This window comes from Rhamphochromis longiceps, linkage group LG18 (genome assembly GCF_057381845.1).
Source record: "Rhamphochromis longiceps isolate RC_006_pf linkage group LG18, R_longiceps_female_GT1.1, whole genome shotgun sequence".
In the NCBI taxonomy this organism is placed as follows: Eukaryota; Metazoa; Chordata; class Actinopteri; order Cichliformes; family Cichlidae; genus Rhamphochromis; species Rhamphochromis longiceps.
The window spans coordinates 20,343,156-20,369,659 of NC_140574.1; the positions used below are offsets into that span (position 1 = coordinate 20,343,156).

The 26,504-nt window shown below is 42.2% G+C and overlaps 3 protein-coding genes across 6 annotated transcripts; 1 reads left to right on the plus strand and 2 right to left on the minus strand.

Moving 5' to 3' along the window:
• otol1a (otolin 1a) lies at positions 1 to 5,237 on the plus strand. Its single transcript, XM_085390236.1, has 6 exons — positions 1 to 152; positions 2,955 to 3,057; positions 3,141 to 3,619; positions 3,707 to 3,796; positions 3,944 to 4,015; positions 4,162 to 5,237. The coding sequence occupies exons 3-6, from the start codon at positions 3,163 to 3,165 to the stop codon at positions 5,037 to 5,039; spliced, it is 1,497 nt and encodes a 498-aa protein (XP_085246362.1). The 5' UTR covers positions 1 to 152; positions 2,955 to 3,057; positions 3,141 to 3,162; the 3' UTR covers positions 5,040 to 5,237.
• Positions 5,238 to 8,780: 3,543 nt separating this feature from the next.
• On the minus strand, positions 8,781 to 14,835 carry tal1 (T-cell acute lymphocytic leukemia 1). Of its 4 annotated transcripts, none has more exons than XM_085390238.1 (4): positions 14,666 to 14,835; positions 12,783 to 13,358; positions 12,328 to 12,446; positions 8,781 to 11,409 (listed from the first exon to the last, which is right to left on the minus strand). In XM_085390238.1, exons 2-4 carry the CDS (start codon positions 13,319 to 13,321, stop codon positions 10,880 to 10,882), a joined length of 1,188 nt encoding a protein of 395 aa, XP_085246364.1. In that variant the 5' UTR covers positions 13,322 to 13,358; positions 14,666 to 14,835; the 3' UTR covers positions 8,781 to 10,879. The 4 variants fall into 4 exon arrangements, with proteins under 4 accessions (XP_085246364.1, XP_085246363.1, XP_085246365.1 ...); XM_085390237.1 differs by having other exon boundaries at positions 12,783 to 13,450; positions 14,666 to 14,833; XM_085390239.1 differs by lacking the exon at positions 14,666 to 14,835 and adding an exon at positions 14,458 to 14,631.
• Positions 14,836 to 16,084: 1,249 nt separating this feature from the next.
• On the minus strand, positions 16,085 to 26,094 carry LOC146648160 (uncharacterized). The gene is made up of 10 exons (XM_085390231.1): positions 25,542 to 26,094; positions 23,776 to 25,022; positions 22,427 to 22,499; positions 21,296 to 21,448; positions 19,385 to 20,559; positions 18,775 to 18,922; positions 18,172 to 18,391; positions 17,666 to 17,778; positions 17,370 to 17,560; positions 16,085 to 17,231 (listed from the first exon to the last, which is right to left on the minus strand). The coding sequence occupies exons 2-10, from the start codon at positions 24,986 to 24,988 to the stop codon at positions 17,038 to 17,040; spliced, it is 3,480 nt and encodes a 1,159-aa protein (XP_085246357.1). The 5' UTR covers positions 24,989 to 25,022; positions 25,542 to 26,094; the 3' UTR covers positions 16,085 to 17,037.
• Positions 26,095 to 26,504: the final 410 nt, after the last annotated feature.

Consider the following 26,504-nt stretch of genomic DNA (forward strand, 5'->3'; position numbering starts at 1 on the left):
CCAGCGGAAACGGTTTATTCACAGCGAGAAACTTCACGTCCACTCGTTCCTCAAATGCAGTCGGCACTGACGAGACTGCGCAGCCGCAAACTCAGGCCATGCGCAAGCAGAACGCTGGACAAATGGTGGTGACTGCGGAATCGGATGATGAGGTCATCTAGTGTAACACATCACAGTCATAATCTAGATAGCGGCATTTTCACTTCGTATGACTTAAAATACTGTGTGATGATGTGATGTTTTATGGGGCTGCTGACTGTTATGGAGAACATTTAACGAGGCCCAAAATAAAAATGCAGCAGAATAGAAAACAGACATAAATTAGTCCCAATACTCATGCAACAGTATTTAAAAGTAGATAAAATTATGTGGTCGTTTCAAAACAGGCAGCTTTTGGCCCTAAACTAATGGGAGGCGATGTCTTTATGTTTTACAGCAGTGGTTGAAAAATGCCACCTCCTGGTGGCAGTTTAAGGTATAACATTCACTGCTAATTCTATAATTTACATTCTTGGAGTCAAATGATGGAGGGGGGGGCACATAAAGTTGTAAAGGGACAATTCCAGGCAGAGAAATCATACCAATTAAAAGCTTTAAATTTGGATTAATCACTCAATTAGACCTATTGGCACCGAATGTCAGTCCAGGTCTTGTGTTATTTGCATACCTAATCCTTTCCCCCCTATTTCCTCTCCTTAAGAATGCCTTCTTGACAACTACCACTGAGACTATTTCTGATCAGGCTTTGATGAACAGTAGATGGATCAATTGCAGGGCCCGATGCATGTCTCAGATCAGCATTTTAACAGACTCTTGTTTAAAGTTTTTATCCCTCAAGGTTGTACAGAACGTATAGATAATAAAGCAGGATATGCTCAGTGGCGGCGGGAGCTCAGGAAGACCTCCGCTCAGTCTGACACCATCAAGTGCCTTTATTCTTTATCTTGGTTATATTTCTTCAGCAAACGGGCCTTCATCTGGGTGAAAACACGGTCCATGAACACACTGAATCTCTGCTCCTTAAGGGGTCTTCGACATGTGGTGTTCCAGAAGTAGAAAACTTCCACTCAGGGTGAGAGTGGAAAATTCCACCAGTAAATCTTCAACAATAGGAGGAGTCCTCAGTAACCTGGCAGATGCAAGAGCTCAAATTCAATCCAAGTCAGACAAAAGAAAAGACAACAGTGAAATCAACTAATGATAACATATATGCATCTTCAAAGGGACAATTTTTAGTGGCCTGTATTTTACAAATCCAAAAAGGTTCATTTTGGTTAAGACTTCTTTGTCTAGTACCTCTCCGTACTGAAAGAATAATGTGGTTAATTCAAGCCCCTTATAGTGTAGAAGGATTATTGTTATGAAAGTCCAGGTAGTGCTTAGCCATGGGGTAAATAATGTTACCTGTGCGTATGGCATATTCGTGTTCTGCTAACCTATACAACCATCTTTTTATTCTATCAATGTAAAAAAACACTTTGCAGCTGGGACACTGGCCTAAAGATTAAAAATGAGGTTTTAAAATTAAAATGGTTTATAGTAAACTCATTTTGTGAAGCAGAATCAACAAATGTCACACTTTGTACTACATTTAAGCAACGATTGCAATGAGCTTTAGGTTAAATACAACAATTCTTTGAGAATAAACTTATATAATTTCCATATGAAAGTGCCTTGAAGTTTTTGGATATCTTAGTGTACATGTATTCCTTCCAAAGACCATCTAAAATGGGAGTGTTCTGAGTTCAGGAAGCCTTCCTTCTTAAAACAATTTGAAATATGTTAGGCCTTCAAACTGTGTTGTCTTTGGCATTTTGTGTAGATTCAACTAAATAAATGGGAACACATTATGTGTTTTTGTGACAGGCTGCTGGTAACAAACTTTTATTATATAGACACACAACACCGGCTCATCCCTTAAGTTAAGTGCCTTTCTTATGCTTGAGCGATTCAAAGGTCAGTGTAAGGTGGCTAAAATAGTAGAGTTCAAGGACTCCACTGTAAATTAGTGTAAAAGCAGCCAATGCCAAAAGAAAAAGTTTGAAAAACCTTCAGAAAGCTGAGAGAATTATTGCTCAAGATCATTTTAAAACATTACGAGAAAGTCTGGCTGCTTGGAAGCAATTTTTTTTCTTTTCAGATTAAGGAGCATGCTTAATCAGACCTAACCCCCGAGTTGTGCTTTTGTTTCAATCTTACAGCAAATTATTTCATATAAAATATATTTCAGTCATAAAATTTGCCAGGATGTCTACTAATGACCTCCTCCTTTTTATTTATTCATTTAATTTATTATTTTACTTTACTGGGAAAGTCCTCACTGATCAACTATTTCTAAATATCCAAATCTCTCATGAGTTCATTTCAGAAACTGAAATGACATCCAGCACAACTTTCGAGAGATGTGAAGCTCGGTTCACTGGTGCCAGGTTTCCGTGAGGTGTACTTGATTTACTGGGTTTACTTTTAGATCAAGGAGATGACTAGTTAGATTACTGGTGCCTGTTTTAGGACACTGATCCTTGTCCCACTGTATCTGGTGATCTGTTTGCTTTGAGGTGCTGCCAAATGGTGTAGTGAGTTGACAACTCTCACTTGGTACTGCACTTGGTAACTCTCATATGAAACGGTATTCATTACCAACAACGTGTATGTTTTTGTGTATAAACAGTCAGTGTATGCAGGCATGTTCTTTGACTGTGTATCTGTCTTTGTAACTTTATATTGTCTCCTGTTTCTGTACAAAGCAAGCATGTGTGTGAGCAACACCTAGGCAGGTTGCACACTCCTGGGCCCTGGATTCATATCCAATATCACAAAGACATAAACTCTTGCCTTGTACAACAATCTGCTTTAGTTCGCATCCCTCAGGAGTCATGTAATCTGTTGCTGCCAGCCCACCTGCCACCCAATAACCCCAGAGTTTTCTGTCCCTTGTTCTGTCATTGGCTTAGAGGCACATAAGCTGGAGAACCAGGGCAATAAAAGGAAGGAAGAAAAACTGCACCGACCACTTGTTCTGAGGGACGGAGTGAAGAATCAAGTGTCCATCAACAGGTAAGATGCCCTCTGTGCTATTTGTCTGTGATGCAAGATAAATGATCAGCGCTTCACCCGTTTTGCCTGAATTCTTCCATTAGATTATTGTGCCCAGCCGTCAATATGCCACCCCTTCGGGCTGTTGTGCTGACCACTCTCTGCATGGCCTTCATGGCCATGCTGGCAGCTGGTGCCAGAACCACACGCTGGCCCAAACCCCAGAGCACCAAGAAGCCACCTCGAGCTGGCGCCAGCGGTGATGGAGGTGGACGATTTGGACGAACCACGACAACGACCCCATCCCCTACAAGCAGCCTGAACACTGAAGAAACAACTGACATTATGATGGATGCATATTCCCTGCCCTCTACAGATAGCACGACATACTCCATTGACACATACCCCACTGAATTTCACACTGATGCTATAGTGCCCCCTGGGAACATCCTTTCAAACTTTACCCTTGACTACAACGAATGCTTCTTCAACTTCTGTGAGTGCTGTCCACCAGAAAAAGGTCCCGTAGGGCCTATGGGAGAAAGAGGGCCAACGGGGCCACCAGGTGAGAAGGGCATTCCAGGTGAGACGGATTTTAACTTTTTTTATTGTAAGGGAAATTACAGTTTAAGTCAAAGATTTTATTCTTTTTACTCGCGTGTGTTGTCAGGGTTGCCAGGAGAGAAGGGAGAAACAGGGCCCAGAGGACCTCCCGGACCAGCAGGATTACCTGGAGCCAATGGACTCAATGGTGACATAGGTACAACGAGGCTTGACAGCAGGAGAGTTCTTGAATGTCTAAGGGTTTCTCTCTCTGTGTCTCTCTCTCCTTTTGTGCGAAACGCTGTTTTGTATAAGTACTTTTTGGATGTCATTTTCTACGCTTTATTTATCAAAACTGCTGCAGGTGAAAAAGGTGATCCAGGACCTGCAGGTCTACCTGGTACCCCTGGTATGCCAGGAAAACCTGGAGAAAAGGGTGTGTAGTTTCCTGTAAGAACCTGGCTACACATGTGCAAAAGTCATGATTTATAGTTATTGTTTCTCAAAGTGCATTGAGGTACATAATAACATATTTTCATTCAAACCTTTCTTCCTAAATAAACATAAACCCTCCACACACAGGTGATCCAGGCCCCAAAGGAGAGAAAGGTGAACGTGGCTTCCCTGGTCTAAAAGGGGACCCAGGAGAAAGAGGAGAGCCTGGCCTGAATGGGACTAAAGGCATCCCTGGCCCAGAGGGGCTGATGGGGCCCCCAGGGATTCCTGGGTCAAAGGGTCAGAAAGGTGAACAAGGGCAGCCGAGTGAGTGTTTGCCAGGTGAGAAAGGAGAGAAAGGTGATCATGGACCCCCAGGTCTAAGAGGTGAGATGGGCCCCCCAGGACTGAATGGAGCTGACGGTGCACAGGGAGAACGGGGGGAGCCAGGGCCTCCAGGAGGGAAGGGTGATACTGGACCCAGAGGCCTCCCAGGTGGGAGGGGACTGGCAGGGTTGAGGGGAGAGAAGGGGCCTAAAGGTCCTCGTGGGCCTCGGGGTCCCAAAGGACCTCCGGGTCAGAGTGCCGTTCAGGTTCGATCTGCCTTCAGTGTAGGTTTGTTCCCCAGCCGCTCCTTCCCTCCGCCGGGCCTGCCTGTGAAGTTTGATAAGGTGTTTTACAATGGGGAAGGACACTGGGACCCGGCACTCAATAAGTTCAACGTCACATACCCCGGGGTCTACCTATTCAGCTATCACATCACTGTGCGCAACCGGCCTGTGCGTGCAGCCCTGGTGGTTAATGGAATGCGGAAGCTACGGACAAGAGACTCTCTGTATGGCCAAGACATCGATCAGGCATCTAATCTCGCGCTGTTGCAGTTGAACGAAGGTGACCAGGTGTGGCTGGAGACACTGAGAGACTGGAATGGAGTTTACTCCAGCAGTGAAGATGACAGCACGTTCTCTGGCTTCTTACTTTACCCAGACATAAAGACCAAACCTACTGAGCTGACAAACCTCTGAATGCATCCTTGACTGAGCTCTGATTTGAGCCTCTCGCAGACTCTGCAACTTTCAGCCTTTTGCACTGCTCTGTCATTTTAATGTGATTCAGCTAAGCACTGCTGCTCAGTATCTGCTAGCTCCCATGCTAATCAAACCAAATGCTTTACTTGCCTTGCTGTACCTGGAGACGGGTGAGGCCCAATTAATCTTCTGTATGCAACATTTCAGCTCTTTGTAACACTGCATTAAAATTGACTCTGCTTGAAACTGATGACCCTTGGGTTGTATTTACACAGAAACAGCTTATACACTCATTTAAAAGCTATCTGCCATTGCAAAGAGAAGGGAAAAGCTCAACGCCAGTGAACCATTTGTATTACTTGGACATAATTTAAATAAATGACGTATTGCATTTGTTTCCCACTAGAGGGCGCAAGGTGTTCAATTTTTGGACAGAAGCTCTGGAGATTAATACACAAAGACAGTAGGCTAGAAAAACATAATGGTCCCACAAATATTTCAGGTAAAGATTGAAAGTGATACCTCTGTCGTGATGTTATTGAAAAAACTGCACACTACGGCAACGATATACGACAAGGAGAAAAAGGCAAGTCCGGATGATTCACTGGAACGCAGAAAGTAATATGATTTAAAAACCACATTATATATACATGTATGTACACATATATAATTGATATTACACCCCCATAACGTCATACACCTTAGTCCTGAGCAGAGATGATAACCCTCTGCAGTAGATCAAGCTGCACCATAAATTATACTCTAATGCTCCCACACTGCACAATGAAAAATAGAATAGAATAGACTTTTACAAATACTATATCTCATTAGACGTTAAAGAGTCAGGACCTCTCACCAGATTATAGCCGATAATAACTCACTTACTTTTATACAGCAGCAATTCATTCTGAAGATAAATTACATTCAGTACATTCGGTATACACTCAGCCACACCGAGATGCTCTGAGACTTTTTATGTTGTGACGTGTTCGTTAAATGTAGGAGGCAGGGGAGCTGCATTAGCTGGTTTTAAAGCTTTTCTTTATGCAAGGTTGTAATTAGGCACAGTCACATATTTTCTAAGCACATATGATACACTTACACATACAACAAAATGTATAAGCAAGATGAAGTTTTAGATACTAATAATGTAACTTGTGCAACAATTTTTACAGAAATGTATCCTCAGATTAGTGATCAGTGTATCTAAGTATCAACATTTCATTGGGAGTGAAACAAATAAATGAGATTTAAATCATTTTAATTTATAAAAACTATTAAATAAATATATTCTTCAGGGCTTTCTCCCACTTGGAGTCTTAAATAACAACAAAGCTTTAAAATTGGACATATACCTGAGAAGTGTATTTTCACTCTTCAATGCAATTTAATAAAAAAAAGTACTTCGTGTGTGTATTCATTTACAAATCTGCGTAACACTTTGATTTACTCTGGAGAACATGCGTTGCCTGAGGGGGATTTATATTTCAGGTTGTACACTCAACCAAGACTGCAGCCTGTAGGAAGATAAACAGTTACTATAATCAAAAACACTGTATCATAGCAGACACAGAGGATTTCTATTTACACTGATGTCCGAATTTTAAGGCAGCATTTTTTTTCTCTGGTGTCTTTCATGAAAAGATTTAGGAGGCAGGTAATGTTTTTCTTTTTCAGGTCTATCATCCACACTGCAATTTAAATACAACTGTAAATACAATTGTGAAAACTTTGAAAAGAATTATGTAGTATTTATGTAGCTGATCACCAGTGATTATTCAAATAACATTTAAATACAAAAAACATTTAAATTGTTCAGACAAAGTTAGAATTTTCAACACCAAAACTTTCCCCGCTCTTTTTTTTTAAAATTTTCTTTTAATTTCATCCTGATCAAACACCACCAGACTTGGTTAGCAATCAAGAAACATTAATGTTTGGTCAAAATGAAGAACCTTAGAATTACTAAGAACTTTAGACCTAGTTTGGAAATCTCCTTATCCTTACCAGAGTGACATTTGAAGAACTCGAGTTAAACTGACATGTTTTTTTCTTTCTACCTAATTATAACAGTGAATTAAAGAGTAAATGACAGCTTTATAATAAGGAGTCACTGATGCTGATGCTATCAAACTTGATAAAAATAGTCTCCAGTGCAACTCCATCAAATTGGATGTGACAGAAATGAAGTACAAACAATAGCTGCTTTCGTTTAAGTAGTATTAGGCGTGCTCAGCAACAGCCTGTTCCCTGTATAGGAACCTTCAGACAGGAAGTGGTGAAGGTAGAAATATCTCTCAACTGGAAAAGTTTTATTGATTGGAAGATTGACTGGAATATTATGAATTAATTTACTTTTATGAGGAATATTGAAGGGAAACCTGTTAAAGAGGAAAGCCCAGAATAACATCTCCATCTACTGGTGAAGGATGTATATTTCTGTCAAAGTTCCACCTTATTCATGCTGCTGTTCATGTTGATGGTGGTGTGTGTGCGTTTGTTAAATGTTATTTTGCTTGTTTGTTTATAGGCCTATCTGCGGATATGTGTGCATAAGTGTGCGTGTGTGTGTGTGTGTTTGCATTTATGTATTTTCCTACTACTCTGTGTGAAAATATAAATAACTACCTTGGCGGTGTGTGCAGTGTAATCTGCTCCCAACAGGCTGGATTCCCACTGTGAGAAAGACAGTATATTGTTCCTGCAGCACTACAGATAACAACTCATTAGCATACTGAATCATTTGGCAGCAAGAGCCACTCTGCCACCCATCTGCACTGAGCTGATAAACACACACACACACACCAGCTCTCTCTCACACACACACACACACACACAGATCCATGCAGTGGGCATACGCATACACACAACGCTGCTCTCACAAACACACACACACCCGCAACAATCTTCCTCTCATTCGCTCTCTTTCAATCCCTGTACACTCCCTGTATCCCTCTCATTTGTGAGTCTGTGTCTTTTTGGAGAGTTAGGAACACTGGAGCAGGTAAATGTTTGGCAGGCACTAACCCAGAGAACCCCTCCGCAGAGTCCCAGCACAGCCAGAGCACAGCACGGGAGAGGTCTCCAAACACCTGGATGTCTCTGATGCTCTCTGGAAGCAATTATAGCTTTCAGAAATGTCTAAGTGCTGATTCTGTTGTAGCAGTGGTGGCACAGTCCTCTGTGAAAACTTATGGGATATAGGGAAGAATCCTTGAAAAAAAAGTGCTTAAGCTACACCTACAAAGCTAATTTTTTTTATTAATGAACACAGGCTGGGGAGCATAACTTCAATAAGTAAAGAATTTATGGGCGGTGGAGTCTTGATCAGTGTGGCTGTTTCACAGTGTGTACAGACACAGCAGCAGACAAACGAATGCAGTGGAGGTTGTCAAAACCACTTTCACAATGGCAGGATATCCTGAAGGTCACCGAGCCATGTTAACCTCCACAGGAAGTTGTCACTTGGTGGGAGGAAGAGAGGATTCCAGCATTCATTGGAGGAGTTTCTCTGAGGAGGGCTGGCTTTAGCTATAAACCAAGCAGATATGGTGGGAAACAGCTGCGAGGAATGTCATTATAGGAATTAATCACTGAGATTATGCAACTCTTAAATATGGTGTAAAATTTGGAAAATATTTCACATAGTATGAGAAGGGCCACAAGACTACCGTATGAACTCAGCTGACTTGAAATGCACTGCAGTCGACCCACAGCGTGTTTGAGTGAGATCAAATATACAAGACTTTCCCTCTGTTTGTTTTATTCATTTTTTTAATATAAAATTCATCAATTTAACATTGGATATATTTATAGATACAGCTATAATACAACAAATATGTCATTACCAAACGTACAATGTCCCTTTACTGCAATTCATAAAATACCATAGTTACCAAAGGTACCAATATAGGCTACTAGGTCCTGCTGAAAAAGCAACAACAGTGAGCAATACATAAGTGTCTTTGTCAGAAAACTGCTGGTGTTCTTATGATATTAACACTGTGTGGTGATGGTGTGCATGTGTCTGTTTGCACGTGTGTGCGATCCAGATATTAGTCACGTTGCGGGGCCCTAAATCTGTTTATACACTCAGATTATTGGCATTTCATTTCCTTAAGAGAACAAAAGGCACATCTCCATTAAGTGCATCATTAACTTCTAAAATGAAGACAAGTTTCAAAGGAGAGTCAGGGTTAAGGTTGGAGAAGCTGGAACTGCTGTTAAGGTTAGAATCGGCTTCCCGGATGGCTGTCACGATCTGAGACCGCTTCAGTATACGACTGCTGTGCTTAGAAGAATTTGCAATATCATTAGTTTTGCAAGATGTTTAAATTTGACATGACAATAATAGTAATGTCATATTAATTCATCTTTAATTCTGATTATTGTGTTTTTGTTTCCTTTTTCTTCAATGAATTGCACTCAAAATACTAGCGGAGAGAATCTGAAACCACATCTGTACAAAAGTGTACAAAATAAGAACAATTACATAAAGCAGTATCGTATGCGTATCAACAGTAAGCTATCAGTGGTCAACACCAAGATGTGGTGACACAGCCCGTCTCCGGGAAATCAGTGTAAGTCATTTTCATATACTCTTAAGTCATGGATGTGCAACTTTGTGCGTGCGTGTGTGTGCGCGTGTGTTTTAATGTGTCGTCTGTACATGTAAGTGTAGAATATGGCAATGAAGGGATTTATTTGTGTACCTTACTAAACTACAACTGATTTACAGTTAAAAAAAAAACCCCAAACAAACAAAACAAAACACTGCAACATTCATATAAAAAAGGACTGCATGAGTCATGTCGTGATTTCATTTGACCCACACTTTGTACACTGCATGTCTTGTACCTCCACAGCAATTTCAAATAGATATATTCATTCCAGGCAGTGTGATTGTTTTCTGCTGTCTGCTGACACATTTGGTGACATTTTCTCATCACCAAAGTGTAACAGAAGTCAATTGTACCACAATTGATGTACTTATACGTTCAGTCGCTTGCTTTACTTCTTTTTTCTTTCCTTTTTTTTTTAGTTCATCTAATTTCTCCTCCTTCTTGTCATCCTGTCTCCTAAAAGACAATTTTGCTAGTAAACCCACTGACAAACACACTATGGTACATCTTAATCCACATGACTTGAATTTGAGTCACTATTATTACATTGTGCAGTGGAAATATATATGCTATTTACAATGCATACGAATCGCATGGGTACAATTAGGGTCCACTCAGTGTTTTTATGGCCTTAATTTAAAGACACAAAGGAAAATTTGCCTCACTCAGGCAAATTTTCCTTTGTGTCTTTAAATTAAAACACCGAACTTGTCGAGGATAAATCTCCATGTGTGCTTGTTACTTTCGGCGCCGTGCAAGCAAGGTGGATCAATTCCAGTGGCATCATATTGTAATTAATAGTGTCATCAGTGAAACATTGATCCTCTGAATAAAACGCTTGTCGTTTGAGTGACGATTGCCTGATTATTATTAGTTTTTGTTTCTTTGCTCTTTCTTTCATATATTGGGGTGTTTTCTATTGTGTAAGGATATCCAGTCTTTGGCGCTTTCAAAGCACTGAAATCCGCAGGTCTATCAAAGACATGAGACATGCAGAATTTACAAGTCTTAAATTCATCAAACTGTTCAGCGTGGAGACGAGAACACGCTCGTCGTCCATTTTGGACAGCACTATCTCAATATGCGGAGCTTAATTCTCCTTTCTACACTGATGACTCAAAAATTACAGGGTCTGAGTGTGTCCGCCTCGTTTTTCTTTTTTTAGTTCCTCCATTTCACTCTCAGGTGCTGTGTTGTTGTTTGTTGGCGTCAGCATCATCGGCGACTGGAGTTATCTAACGGGCGTCCATTGCGCCTCAGATCCCTAGTAGCTAGATGAAGTGGGGGTCCGCGAGATGTTGCTAGAGTCCTTGGAGCTGGAGGCGAGTCCTGGTCCTCCATGAAGCTTTCAGGACTGCCTTCAGCATCGCCATCAGGTAGGCTTCCGCAGCTGGAGCCTGGCGACATTGTCTCCAAAAGATCATCCCTGGCTAAGCCCACTACTGTGTCCTGGTGCGGTTCACCCTGAGGGCCCCCCTCGTGGGCGGCAACCCCAACCAACAGCCCTGTGTCCCCATCAGTTGTGCTGCCAACATTCCTCCCACCATCCTGATCCTCGAGGAGGTTGGAGAGGAAACTGATGTACTTCATAGCGAGCCGCAGTATCTCGTTTTTACTCAGCTTCTTGTCGGGAGGGTGGGTGGGAATGAGTTTACGAAGCTCTGCAAATGCCCCATTTACATTCTGCTGCCGCCAACGTTCACGACTGTTTGTGAAGATGCGACGTACAATCTTTGGCTGGCCAGCTAGCAGAATGGAAAGAAGGAGAAAAAGACAAGAAAAGGGGAGAGTAAGGAGACAAGGCACCAACACATTTGCAAAAAAACCAATGAAATGCAGAGCTGAAGCAGAAAATATGGTTTGTAAAACAATAAATCAACAGAAGCGCAAAAGTAAGAGTGGGAGAAGAAGCAGCAGGAGATGCACAACATTTATTTGCGAGAAAGTACAGGATGAAAATAACAAACTTCAACAAATTCTAAAGCAGTAACTTTTAAAATTGTCCTCCGTATATGGCCACAGATTTTTTTTAGCTGATGGATCAGATGTGTGCCATATGTGATACAAGTGAAATGGTTGGTGTGGCATGCCAATCTCCTTAAAGGTTGTCAGGGAGCATGTGTGCTCCCTATTTGACATTCTAAATATTTTTTATTTAGTTAGTCATAGTAAAATGCTTCACTGCAGGTAGTCACATCCTCTCACCCTTCAACAATGGTGTCTTCTAAGCTATTGTTGCCCTTGGAACACACCCAGTCTATCTTAATCCTTCAGCCCACTCTGCAGTAAAACCTTGGCATGGAGGCAGGAGCACCCCCATCCTCCACCCCTGTACATGGCAGTGAGTGGGCAGCAGTGGAAAGGATGTTTCAAATGAAATGAACCCCAAATCCGCCTGAAAAGGGTTTACTTTAATGGCATGCAGGTACATGTATTTGACATTCAGATTAGCATTTATTTAGCCCCGTGAATTATGATGCATTTATTCTTCATGGGTGAAGCCCTTTCTGAATTTTCCTTTGGCAAGGCATCTTCTGCGAGACTCAGATTAGGTACGGTATAGCTCCATGTCAGTGAATGAATGACAATGGTGATGGAGAAGGGACGTTTGGGGGGGGGGGACTAAACTGGCAGAAGGAGGACACGGCAGAAGTGCATCTTACCATACTTATAAAGATCTAAAATGCGCCTACCCTCGTCGAGTTCAACCTCATAAGGCGCCGGGCGGCGCTTTACCCTGTTGCTGGGGTACATGCTGTACTGCTCCGACTCTCCTCCGAGACTATGTCAACAGAAAGGAGACAAAAGGTGCACAGGTACATTAGGTCACATGAATTCCACTGTACACAGTTTCCTTCATTGCTTCTAAAAGATCTTAATGCTCTCCACTCATTGCAGCAGGACACACACACACACAAACACACACACATCTGTCACATATGCACATGCTCAATAATGTAAACATAACGTAACCTCAGTAATACAAAAAGCATCTTGTCCCCTATCCTTTTACAGAAAGGCATAATTGTGTCTAATAACCATCAAACTTTCTATGTGCATTCATGAAACTGTATGTTTTTTGTTTTGATTCCCCCCCCCCCCTTCCTTCAGCCTTTACCTGTTGATGGCGGCGAGAGGCTGTGCCAGGTTGTAGAGCATCGCCCGCGCTGGGACAGGGAACGCGTTTGGGCTCAGTTGGACCATTCGAGCGTCGTCTCGTTGCGGCGGCGGCAGCGGCAGCGGTGGAGGTCTGCGAAGTTCCGTGATCGGCACCAAATGGCTCTCAGTCCTCTGTTGCACCGCTTTTATAGCGTCCCTCCTGGAGAGCTCGATCACCGGCACTTCCCTTTTCAGGTCAAGGGCGTTGTGAGAGGCAGTTTCCTTGGCAACGCCGTTGATGATGATGCTGATGCTGGTCCCGTTGTTCGAGTTCTGCAGAGGAACGTCATCCGTCTCCTCAACCCCCTTGAAGCTCCCTCCCCTCTCCTCCTCCTCATCCTCCTCCTCTTCTTCCTCCTCCCCCTCCTCTCTCCTCGGCTCCCCGTCCTCCTTGCATCCGTTCTGTCTGGAGATGATGGCGGAGTCCTCCTGTTTATTAGGACCGGACCCTGCATCGGGACTTTCGGGACAAAGCTCCTGTTGCCGCTTTTCCATCATTTTTATGCCGTCACCACTCGCTAGAGTCCACTACGTCCTAAATGAGATTTCCCTCGATTAATCCATAGTTCAGTGCATCGTTTGTGGCAAAATGTCAGATATAACCACGCATTTGCTGTCCACGCAAGCCTAAAGAAAATTAACAATAAAACATCATCACCGAGCTATTATCCTGGCTCGTATCCTTATCCAAAGTACTGTTCTTAAACTGTAAATGATATGAATACTGTAAAGCTTAAATTAGCAAATTGAATGAGCAATTAGATGACCCCCCCCCCTCAGGTGACACATTTTATTCGACATTTTTCAAACTGAATAAGAAAAGGCCAAAGATTTTCCTGCGATATTGTTCCATGACAAAGAAATAACTCGGCACTCTATGACCATCACATTCAAACATCTCGCAGTTTTCCAGGATCAAACCATTGAGAGTGTTTTCAAGCTAAATAGAAACACGATGAATTCTTTTCAGGGCTCACTGGATTTTATTTTGTTTGAAATTTCCACGGTTGATTATTTTGTCACCATTTAATTTACAGCTGCAGGTGTAACCCGTTATTGTATTTATTTTATTAGGAGTCTTGTCTGCTCCTGTTTGTTTTATTGCTATTATGAAGCTCTTATCAAACGCTTGCATGGCCTTCACTGCTACAGTTAAGGCGTTACGCCTATATCTTACAGGGACGTTAGATGTCCGCGTTAATTATAAGATCGGAAATTAGAAGCATCATTTTCGCTACTGTTAAATGTAAAACTATCGTGGAGGAAAGCTGTGGATGCGAGGACTAAAAGGAAGGTTGATAATGACCACTATTCGTCGAAGTTAAAAAAATAAGAAAAATAAAAATCCACCTTTCTGCTTTTCCTTCCTCCCCTTGCAAATGAAAAATAATAGTCCAAAAAATGCTCGAACGTGATCGTTTTCACGCGCAAAGAATTAATAGCAGGTTGTCTAATTTTTTTTTTTGTTTTATCGAGGGTAAGGCCATATTAGTGCTGGTGTTAACACCGAAAATCAGGAGTTTCCCACAATGACCAGTTTCAGGTGTTTCAGACGTAACTCATTTGATAAATTTCCTGGAAATGTTTTTCCTTTTAAACGAACGGCAGACGGAGAATTAAAAAAGAAAACGCACCATAATTTCTGGGAATTCTCCAGCAGGCCTCGCATCCGTTATTTCATGCCGTAGACTCCAACCATCCGATCGGACAATAGCAGAAAATATAGGCTAAAAATGTCGCTCATTACAGCAATAAAACCAAGACGAACGCGCTCAAATTACCGCGTACAGAGCGAAAAATGCGCTGGTTTAAATGAAGAGATGTGTTTTGGGGGGGACTTACCGTTCCAGCCGTGTTGTTGATGTTACTGTGTAAGTGGAGCCATTTTGTGAGTGGGTCATCCATGTCTGAGGTTTTTCTTTTTTTTTCTCTCTCTACCAGTTGTGGAGTAGTGTGTGTATGTGTGTGCGTGTGCATATGTGTGTATGCGTATGTGTGTAGCTGAGTTATTCCTCGCCGCATCCAGTGCGCTCCCTCAGTATGGGGAGCGGAACACAGGCCGCAATGTGGCCGAGTGAGATAAGCGCACGGCAGCGGCCTCTTCATTCCCGATAAGCCCCTAAACCCATTATTTATGAAATGATTCATTATTATTTGGCTGTCGTGGGCTATATAGTCTTGTGGAGGGCAAAGCATTTAAAAAAAAAAAAAAGCAAACAGGCACATCGCAACGGCCTGTATCAACGTGAGGTGGTGTAGTGTAGCCTGAGCTACAGTTGAGGTGTTTTAATTTTAATTTTTTATTTTTTTACGCAATAAACAAAAGCTCAGGTTAAGCTTTTGACCTATTTATATTTTCAACAAAGGTTTTTTTTTTCCGCTAAGCTCATTTATCCTGCAATAAGATAACTGATAATAACAGAGGGCCCTCTACCTTTTTTCTTTTTGTATTATTTATATTATTTTATTTTTTTGTTCAGTTTATTCTGCCCATTAATCCATATCCATTTCTGCGCCCCGAGGATGAATGCGCCACTGATACAATGGGCTGGTAAAAATGAGGTGGTCTAATCATTTTGACACTATTAATTGATATTTCTTTATCGATAAACACGTTCATAATAAAATGTGCTTTGTGTGTGTGTGTGTGTGTGTGTGTGTGTGTGTGTGTGTGTGTGTGTGTGTGTGTGTGTGTGTGTGTGTGTGTGTGCCATTGGAAATGTTGGGGATGGGGCCGGCGGTTCCCCCGGGTCCGTGGGGAGTCGTGGCTCGGGGAGATAAAAGCGGATCAGCTTCTGGTCACATCAGATAAACGAGCAGAGCATCAACGGTGACATGCTATCAGAGTACATTCAGTAGAGCATAAATGGTGGCAGGTACATCCTAATAACGGATTTTTAACACATTTCAAAACACTTTGCGAAAGTAGAAAATAAGCGCATTTAACCAAATGAGCAGGATGATTGACGCTATAGATAGATAGATAGATAGATAGATAGATAGATAGATAGATAGATAGATAGATAGATAGATAGATAGATAGATAGATAGATAGATAGATAGATAGATAGATAGATAGATAGATAGATAGATAGATAGATAGATAGATAGCGTTTCCATGGTGAATTAATGATTTAAAGATCGAACTCCACACTGAGTCACGACCCTATAGCAGGTCTGTTGAAGCAGAAGTCACGACCGTGATCCTACATCCTGTTCTGTGCCTGAAACAATTCCCTTTCATGTGCTTATTTTCATAATCTTCCGCTGAAACGTCACTCTTCTGCGTAAAAATGCGACAAACAGTCATTAATCGAGAAACTAAATTAATGCACGTGACTGGAAACTTTAAATAAAACATATAATACGCCATAACAGAGTAATTTCTAAGTGTGCGATTTAGTTGTGGAATGAATGTGAATGATTAATTAATTTGTTAAATTAAAGGATAAACATTTCGACAAAATAAATCTCTATATTATTTTATTTAGAAGCAAAACGGCACCCGGTTCATAAAAGAGTACTTGATACAACACAAGCAAAATGAAGAGACCATACAGAGCCCCAGGGAAATATGATGCCCTGAAGAAAAAAACAAACAAACCCAAAATGAGATAATTTTTTTTTTTCTTTACACACCAGCTCAAGGGTCTATTGATCAAGCATGTGCCACACCCCTACAGATAATCAATTATTTGACCAATAAATAAATAAATAAGCAACAGTACTTAAAAATATATATCTGTATACAATTTCAAATAAGTGACAAAATACAATTCCAATCACTAACCATTTGAGATCTCGTGCTCTGTGTGACATAAAGAGCAAAATGAATCACAAGAAAAATTCACGACAACTAAAAAAGAAGAAGAAAATAAATCATTTTACAAATTGAAATTGCATTAGGTTTGAATTTTTCTTAACTTTCAAATACATTAAACTTTTCTAACTTGCCTACTCTGTGTACGGTTGGATTTGTATGTAATGTGCTTTAGTTTCTATTGCAATCCTTTGTGATGTCACATAATTAAACGTTGATTTGCACTATGAGAAAAGAAGCCCTCACCCTGTTTTTCCATCTACGCATTTGCAAGTGTGCTGCACTGACTACAGCACGTCTACCATTTGTTGCAGTCAGTCCGCAGTGTTTGTAGCAGTCAGTTACTCTGCGTGTCTCCAGGAGAAGTGGCTGTGTGCCATGCCTGTCCTGTCAATCAGCGCTGATTGCGTCGGGCGGGCATGATTCGAAGGGAAGCAGTGCTTTCCCTGGTCATGAGGCGCGTCACCTGGTCTAAAGTGAGTCCGGCCACTGCTTCTCCATTCACCTGCAGAATTTCGTCACCGATGCCAAGGAGGCCTACGTACGGGCCTTCTCCGCTGCCATCACCCACTTTTTCAACATATACACCTGCACAAAGGAGAAAAAAGAGAAGAGAAGAAAGATGAATAGAAAGAAATGAGTTAGAAGTAAATGTGTCTTTGGGTTCATAGAATTTCTACTCTTTTTATTATTACAAAAAATGAAATTGAAAATGTAAAAACATACCTGTGTCTGGTCGACCTTTGCCCCTTGAAATAACAAAACCATAAGGACCGTTTGGGGGTTTGATGAGCTCCAGGAGGATACTCCCATCAGGGAAAGCCTGAGTGGCCCGGCCCACCGGACGTGCGATTCTAGAGGGAAGTACATCTTCAACGCTCAAGGCCCTGTGAAGCTCAAGCTGAGGGCTGTCAGGGCTGAGGAAGCAGAAATTCATTATTTCAATAAGAGTGTGAGAATTTATATAAGTCATCTTCATCACTCAGTTCTTCTGCTTGGTTTTGTTTGCCACAGTCACCTACCTGAGTGCCAGGCCGTATGGTATTTGCACCTCCCCAAGTATGGTTGAACGCTCTGTTCTTCTCTCTAAACTCTGCACAGAGGAGGCTTTACGCAGCTGGGCCAGTGGCAGCACCTAGTGGCAAATGAATGGCACTGTAATAAACTGATTTTATTTCTTTTCACCAAACCAGCTTCCAGAACCATAATATTTTGCCTTTATTACACCTATAAAAATATGGTCTGCTTGGCAGCACACACACACATACAAAAAAAGGATTAATTCCACTAGTGTATTCCTGAAACTGCAGAGAAGGCAGCAGACCTGTACAAAGTAGAAACTTTGGCTGGTCCACTGTTGAAATGAACTTTGTACAGGTATGTGAGGAAAATGACATTACTTTTTACCTTCTGCCTGTATGAGGTTAAATTTGTATACATTTATTGTGGCCAATCATGATGTTAAAAACATGAGATAAAGGAGCGCAGCAGTCAACAACACAACAAAACATTTAGACCTCTTGCTCACCGTATTCAGCGTCTGCAGGGAGGGTGTCCTCTGTATGCGGATAGTGGGCTGCGGTCTCCGTGTTGGGCTTGGTGATGCTGAGCTCGCCCGGGGGGCAGTGGGTATACTGAGCTGTTCCATACTACTGGAGCGACCTCCTTTCACAAGCCTACCGACACTGTTCAGGCCAATGGAGGAAAAGAAGCGACGTAGGAAGAGCTTTGGACGCCCATCCAGCTTTCTGTAAAAAGAAAATTGTGATTTTTCTTTTAAATTAGACCTTAGCACAGACTTTAAATATATTGATCTAGACACTGTTGCATCACAGTGTGAACTACACACACACTGAGAATTGTTATTATGGACTGAGATTATTTTTAAGAGCTGTGAAAACAATTTTATAAGTGTCTTCCTTCTGTAAAGGATCGTAATGACTACAGCTATATACTGTATTACCAAAAGAGGGCAGGATTGCTCTGGTATTGAAAGAAGCTTTCTAACAACAAGAACAACAGCCTGTCTGCTGAATAGGGTTTTAATCTACTAACTGCTGCACAACAGTGTTGGTGGGGGCAAGGGATTTATTGTCTAAGCTATGGCAAGAACATTGTTATCTTGGCTTACCTAGACCCATCACAGTTTTCCTCCCACAGGGCCTCAGCTTTCAGATGTTCAGCCCTCAATAGCTCTGCTCTGAGGTCCTCAGCCCGAGACATACCCAGGCCACGTATTGCACGGCACTCTGAACCAGAACCAGAATCCCCACTTAAGCCTACAAAAGGAAAAGAGTACATAATTAAATGTCAGTATTATCCTGATCTTTGCTGAAAGTAAACTTCTAACTGCTCTTTTCCACACTACAACATTTATCTATTAGTGCACACAAGTAAAGTTTATAGGTAGCTACAGTTCACTTCAGAAACACAACCAAAAAGGCTTCTTTATACTTCCACTTGTCTGCAGTTCAGACAGACATATTGTACTTTTTCATCAACATTTATTAGGTAGTCAGAGTAACATTTACTTTGTAGCTCATGCCTTTTTCATTTCCTTCTCATTACTTTATTAAGGCTTCATTATAAAGTTAAATATCCCTAAGAATAGAAATTACTCAGAGTTAGTTTCTTGCTTAGTTGCAACATAGGACCATGACTACATTTAAAACATTAATGATAAACGAATAGTATGTGTAATCGTATAATGCTGCTTTATGTACATTACTGTTGCCACTCACCTGCACCATCTGGAGTGGCATCCCAGAGTTCAGAGGCTGGCAGGTCTGTGGCTAGTCTGGCTGGGGAGTACCTCAGAGTAGAGGGTCTGATGCAGGACACTGGGCTGCTACTAGCAGGCACCCCTGGGGTTAAAGATGCTGGAGACTCCCTCCTTGTGTCTGGAGAATCCAGCAGAGATTGAGCTCCACCCTCTCCTCCCTGATTTGAGGTCATCTGGAACTGAACCGTGGACTGACCAGCAGCAGAGCGATTTCTTGAGCTTGACTTGAGAGCTGACTTGATAGGCAATGCAGGGGTTGGTGACTCCCTTAGTCCACCAGATGCTTCAAGCAAAGGTGGCTCCAGAGAAATGGGGCTATCAGGTGCAAATGAAACAGCTCTGCTCAGGTTGACTCTGTTACGTGGATTTGAGTTACGCCGCTGAGCCCACGACGGGCCATAAGGGCCATGACCAGACTCTAACCGACTTTCTCCTTTCCTGCTCCTTCTCCTAAGTTTCCCAAACCCTGATGACTTCCATCCTGTACTAATTTCTCTATTTTCGCCCAAAACATAAGCGCCGGCGAAGGTGACAGTAAGAGGAGCTTTAGGACGAGTGCTTGCCTCCGCTTTGTTTGGTGACACCCAGCGAGGAGCCACTTTTCCTCTTGGGTCCTCAGGGTTACCAGGCTGCTGAGGCTCAGCGTGCTTTGGATCTGGTGGCGATGAAACTGGCTGAGGTTCTCTCACCACAGAACCACATGATTCACATTTCTTCACCAGCACTATTATCTCTTTAACCACTGTTGTAGTTTCACCAACAGCAGGCTCATCCTCTTGCTTCTGTGTAGGAGGCATAGAAACACTTCTGTGGTTTCTGTTCCTCTCTGAACCGCTGCTGCTGGAATCTATATTGCTGTCTTTACTCTTGAACCTGGGTGTCCCGGGCCTGCCACGCTGTCTCACTCTGTCCAAGTAGCGAGACTCTGCTTCTTTTTCTGATTCATCCTCAAAGCGTACACGGGTGGGTGAGCAACCGTACCTTCTGCTTCGACCTACTTGGTCGCTGGGTGAAGTGTCTCTCTGACTGGGGACAAGGAGGGGACCAGATGAGACTTGAGCTGGGAGCTCTTCTTTGGTTTGAACAGCTTTTTGTGCTGTTGTTGGACTGGGAGATTCAACTTGCTGTTTCCTCCTGTAAAAAATGACAGAGGTGTGGGTATTGGAGACAAGTTTAAAGCGCCAGATACTTTGTCGACTTCTCCATTTTTATGTTATTAGTTTATCAAAGTCAAATGTGAAAAATGTAGGAAAGCTGAATCCATCATCTCGGTATCAGATGGTAGCAAACATACGACTCAATAATATGTGCACCACTGGGCACATAATATCAAAATATAAGGTGCTAAAATGACATTTACCTAAACTGTAATAAGACATACTGTATGTGTTACAACTTTGTCTGTCTCAGGCACCAATGACCAGGTTAGTGAAGCAGTCAGGAATGTAGGGTATATTGCAAATTCTCCTAATCCTAATTTAAGTGAAAACTTCCTGCTGATTTAAAGGGATTTCTGAAACAAAACTACACAAAGTACACACTATTACATAAAAAGAATAAAAGCAAACATTTTCAAAACATTGTCAGCTTTGCTTATGTAATTACAAAGCAAAAGTCAAGTTCTAAAGCTTTAACTTGTTTTCGGTTATGCAACATTAGCTTTGCAGGAAAGGGGCAAGTGCAAAAGAAGGATAGACAAAGCACAGAAGAAGTGTTGGGAGGGAGACGTAAGGATGGGAGCAAAGTGATAAACAAACATAAGAAGTGCATAAACAGGGAAAAAAGAAGAAGCAGACACGCTCAAAGTGGGACTTTCACAGTCTCTAACCTCAATCCCACAAGCTCACACAGGCCTTTTAAGTTAACTTACACGGTGGATCTTTGATCAGAATGGGAGCGTCTGCTGGGGCGATCGGCTTTGATGTGATTGGAGCGAGCCTTGAGTCTTGCTCGCTCCAGAAGAAGCTTGGCCTGCTCGTGTCTTGGGCTTAGAGGTAGTTCATCGCTGATTACAAGAAGTGACCTGAGGAGCAATGGGAAGAGAGACAGAGAGTGGAAATTAGTACCGAACAGCAGGGAAATGGATAGAGTTTAACTCGCTAATGAGACAATCTGCCAGCATCTGTCTGAGAATGCTGGATTTTTGATAAAGTGTTCAAATTTTCAAAGCTTATTCTGTGCTGACACATATCCAGAGACATCATATTTCCCCAAAGATTGACTTAACATGGAGCCCAGCAAGCTGCGTCTTCCTAAGCTGTCTTATGTAATATCAGATAAAAAGACTGGGGCGTGGCTCTAGTGGTCAGCAGCAAAGGGGAATGTCATCCATCCATTTATCCATTCATCCATCCATCTTTATGCCCAGCAGCTAAGCTGCTCTGCATTGTGCTTCATCGTCTGTACTTCTCTTTATCCCCTGGCCCAGTGATAAAGATAGCATGATACACCAGCCACGTGGATTATCTTTGTAATCTTTGTAAGTGTGATTCATTCTCTCCTGTGTGACAAGATGAGAACATATTGTCTTTCACCAGATTACAGTTTGTTGTGTCACCACAGTATTCAAACACCAGAAAAAAGAAATCAACAAAGTTGGATCCTGTCTTTAAATATCATATGCAACTCTTTATTCTACAGTTTATAACCATGTTCAAAATAACAACCTTTACTAAAAGGATGGCTTCCAAAATTGTGCAACTGGTGAAAAAAGATAACAGTGTGCCAGGTCGACAAGTGTCGAGCGAGTATCAAACATTACACATATTTGATACTCGCTCAGTATTGCCAGTGCACTGCTTTTGACAATACTCGACATCATCTCTTCCCTGTGATTAAACCTGATTATCAAAGTGTTTGTTTGGATTGTGCACCACGCATAGTTGCCTCATTGGGTAGATTTTCTCAAGTGCAGCTGTAAAAGTGAAATTTATGAGGAGAGGATATAAATAGTCCAAAGAGATTATCTGTCACTACCCTTGCCAGGAACTACATTGCTCACCTTAAATAGGGTTCAAGTTCCTGGGCCAGAATGGCTGAGTCTGAGGCGTCCAAAACAGGATGGGCACCTGCAACTGGTATAAAAAAGGAAAAAGATATGAGCATATATAAAAGTGCAGTCAAAATTTCTTCCAGATGAAAGAAGGATTTCTTGTCTTTGTCTCTTCCTTCACCCAGACATAATGTGCTACAGCGCATTAAATTATTGTTTAATGTTCCATTTTTTTAGGACTTGCCTTGCGGCAAACACAACTGCAGAGAGAGCAGTCAGCCATGACGTGACCAACAAGGACATTTGGGTATCAAAGAAATTGGGACTTGCTATGATCAAAAGGATTTTCATAAACCTTATAACATTAGGTTCAGATTACACTCAGTGGCAGTCTCGGAGGTCATCCCTAACTCATCTTTAATCTCGGACAAAAAACCCCCCAAAACAAAACAAAACACACACACGCACACATACACACACACACATACACAGATTATGTAACTGCTGAAGGATAAAAGCAGATTTCCCAGAGACAAGAGGGCAAAATCATCTCATCATCACGAACTTGCACCTGCATCTCCCGTACTGGGCATTGAAACTGAGATCTGTGCAATACCACATGATCATTGCATGGGAAAAAATATCATCTGCCATCCTACAGACATACAAAGACATCCATTAGCGCGCCGGCAGAGATAAAAAAGACAGGGACACTTCCCCCACTGCTCTATTAATAGTAACACCCGTATGCACATCTGCACATCTGACATCTGTTCAGCACTGGGAACCAGCCAGGTTACATTCTGCGTTTCAATACAACATTGTAGGTAGGCAGACTACAGCTGAATGGGGCACTTTAAATGGCTGCAACAGATGGAAATCATTCTAAGCAGACAATGTGCATAAATTATTGACAATTTTCCAGCTTTAGAAGGTTGTTAGGGGAAAAAAATCAAATGCAAAATTTAACCTTTTCTGTCCTCATCCAAAATGCTAACACGCCACAGGAGCTGATCCAGCTCATAACATTTGACTACACTTCATGAGGAAGCTAAAGTAATAGAGAAAAAAATATGACTAAGTCACAGCCTTTTATTGAAACTATATCAAGTATTGTTGTCATAAATATAGCAGCATGTGTTTTGTTGTCTTTTTTTAAATAAAGGCACGCTACTAAAAATGCTATTATTGTATAGCATAATAATACTGCAAAAGTAAAGTTATGTATTTCATGCCATGGCCAGGAGTTTCAAAACACTCTACAGCTTATTTATCAGTAAAGCATTACTAAACCCCTTCCCAGATGGCTCCATGCATTACTTTTTCGCTTTCTCTATTATTTTCCTTAATAGACCTACCGTTATAATCCACTCTGTACGTCGTTTCTTCATCATAGCCAGTGATTTCTCCTTCTTGCAGTTCTCTCACTTCCCTGTAGTGTTGTTGTCTTTCCCTTAACTTTGCATAGACCCTCTCCTTCACCCTCAGTTTATCATCAGCGCAAAGGATTCCACTTTGTGAAGACATGCTCTCCGAGCTGTCTGAACTGCACAGTCCTTTATTGGGATCAGTCACATCTGTCTCCCTCTGCTCATACTTGTCCAGGTACCACTCCACACTACCAGAGTTTTGGATTTCAGAAGACACATCATAGTCATTCTCCAGACCTCCCACATCATTCTTGTTGCCTGCTTCAGCCAGTTTAGGCTTTCTCTGAGGCTCTGCTACTGCCTCTGTCCGAGTGTAGTCCTTTAGTGGTAATGTGGGGGGTGTATTGTGAGGGTCAACCCCATTGAGAAGCAACGTTTCTGGGCGTGCTACTCTCCAGAAGCCCTTTGGAGGGGCCCAGTGTCTTGCTGAAGGAGAAGAAGTGGAGGAAGTAAAGGACGATGCTGTAGAAGCAGAGATGTTGGAGGAGAGCACAGGTGGTGGTGGAAGAGGAGGAGGGGAAGGGGATGGGCCATCCTTGCTAGTGCTTGGGTTGTCAGACGGAAGACTCTCCAGACTGGTGCCCTCTCCAAGCCCACAAGGCTGACCCGTTGGATGACTGACCTGTCCATCATTCTTTTCTGACTGCTCCTCTTCCACTTCCTCCCCCTGCTGTACAATTTGTGCTTCAGCGGGAGGACTGTGGATCTCCAGCCTGACTTGTACCTCTACCTCCTCCTCTTCATCACTGCTGCTTAAGTCCTTTGCACCACCTGATCGCCAGGAGGGAGCAGGCAGAAACAGCTGGCCTTTCACTTTGGGTCTCTGTCTAAGGAGGACTTCAGATGAAATGTGCCCCGCTGGGTTGCTCACCAACACCTCCGTGTCAAATCTTCCTCTGTCTTTCTCCCTGTCTCTTCCCCTTGTTCTTCTCTGCGTGATCGACTTCACCTTGGTCTGCAGGGCGTGGACAGCTGAACTTTGAGCAGGGGGAGGAAGAGAAGCATTCAAAGTGGTGGTGGGTGCTGGGAAAACAGGCTCAGGAACAGGACCTGTAATGAGTCCCCAGTTTATGGGAAGCCCAGTGGGCAAAGGGGAACCGGATTTTGATTGGATATTATCAGCAGCTTTCTCTTCCTCCATTGGCTAGTCATGTACAAGAAATTCCAAAGAGATTCTGAAAATAAAGAACAAGAAAGATAAAAACCTTTCCTATTCAGGGTATTCTACATCTCTGTTACCAGATACTTTTTTCCTGTGTGCCGGGTAAGGAGATATGTAATGTGGACTCTGTCACGTTGCCTTATCCAGTGATTACTTTGCAGGGCACAGGATAATCCTTTGGAATCAGAATAAGCAACTGCTGCCTGCAACTGAGACCCTACAGGGAATAAGCAGTATTATATGTTTATGTTTGGTTGTATATATCAGAAATAATCAACCATGTTTTTCCCTGTTTGCCATTCATTAATAGAAAAACTGGAGGAAAAATCAGCTAAAGTATTTAAAATTCATTATTGACCCATAAGAAATACGCACAACAGCAGTTTTCTACAGGCTACTGTTGGTAATTATGTAAACCGCCTCCATAAAAGCAATTTTAACTCATTATTATCATTAACAAAGTAGCTTCTCATCACATTAAGAGACAGGCTGGTTTCGCTATTAGAAGGCTAACAAACATTTTTTAATGTACCTGCACTTTTGCTGAACACGGCGTACTTTGACATGCAATCCCAGCGTCGATGGTCACGAGAAAGTTGCCATAAATTCTTGGGCAACCGCACAAATTAAAGTTGCCCTCCATAATAAAAAGCTGCGCCAAGCGTGCAGTTATTGCAGCGCGCATCCTCGCTTCACCAACAGGCGAGACGAGCGACGTCCCCGTGGATGAAATAACAATGATAATAACAAGATTTCCAAACGTTTCTCCAGATTTTGAGGTTATGTTTTCACTCTCCCTCTTTCTCTGTCGCTCTACGTAGCTCCGAGCGGTGTCAGGCGCGTCAGCGGTCTCTCAATCGTGCCTGGTCTGATAATCCCCTCAGAAATCAGTGGGATTAAACAAAAATGGAATAAAAAAAATGCCTGCTTTAATTTCGCTCTTGCCTCATGAGTGGAGCTCGAGTAGAGCTCTGTGTTGCGCAAGTGCACACACACCGATTCCCTCCCCGCTGTAAAAAAAAAAAAAAAAGAAAAAAGAAAAAAAAAGAATAAACCAATGAAAAAGAGAAAACATTTCTAGTAAAATGGCTTGGTGACCTCTCGCCCAAATGAGATATCCCAGACACTTTTCACTCTTTATTTCGGTGGCTCTGGTTGCAAGGAAGTGGGGTAGGCTCTGCTGCGTTTTAGGGAGCACGGGTCTAATTTTGTCTCGAAAAACAAAAGTCAGCTGATTCTTATTTGTCAATACAGCTCCCTCCCTCCATCTTAATCTGTCCGAGCTCCCCCCTTCTCTTCGTTTGTCTAATACAGATACACAAAAATTTTAACATATATGCACCCGTGCAAACTGAACAGTTTAACTGTGAAAATGTTCCCAGATGTGATCTTCTCAGCACCTGCCCAGTTTTGGTATTTTGTGTGTGCGGCTCAATTTCAACAGAGGGCGCCATTTGCCCACAATCCAAACGCGCACACGCAAAAAAGAAAAAAA

Coding starts and splice junctions, on each gene's coding strand:
- LOC146648160 (XM_085390231.1), bottom strand. CDS start 24,988: ATGGAGGAAGAGAAAGCTGCTGATAATATCCAATCAAAATCCGGTTCC. Junction 22,500..23,775: donor GTACAGAGTGGATTATAACG/GTAGGTCTATTA, acceptor TTTTTATACCAG/TTGCAGGTGCCCATCCTGTT. Junction 20,560..21,295: donor TCTGATCAAAGATCCACCGT/GTAAGTTAACTT, acceptor CATTTTTTACAG/GAGGAAACAGCAAGTTGAAT.
- otol1a (XM_085390236.1), top strand. CDS start 3,163: ATGCCACCCCTTCGGGCTGTTGTGCTGACCACTCTCTGCATGGCCTTC. Junction 3,620..3,706: donor AGGTGAGAAGGGCATTCCAG/GTGAGACGGATT, acceptor GTGTGTTGTCAG/GGTTGCCAGGAGAGAAGGGA. Junction 4,016..4,161: donor AGGAAAACCTGGAGAAAAGG/GTGTGTAGTTTC, acceptor CTCCACACACAG/GTGATCCAGGCCCCAAAGGA.
- tal1 (XM_085390238.1), bottom strand. CDS start 13,321: ATGATGGAAAAGCGGCAACAGGAGCTTTGTCCCGAAAGTCCCGATGCA. Junction 12,447..12,782: donor CCTCTCGCCGCCATCAACAG/GTAAAGGCTGAA, acceptor CTGTTGACATAG/TCTCGGAGGAGAGTCGGAGC. Junction 11,410..12,327: donor TTTAGATCTTTATAAGTATG/GTAAGATGCACT, acceptor CCATTCTGCTAG/CTGGCCAGCCAAAGATTGTA.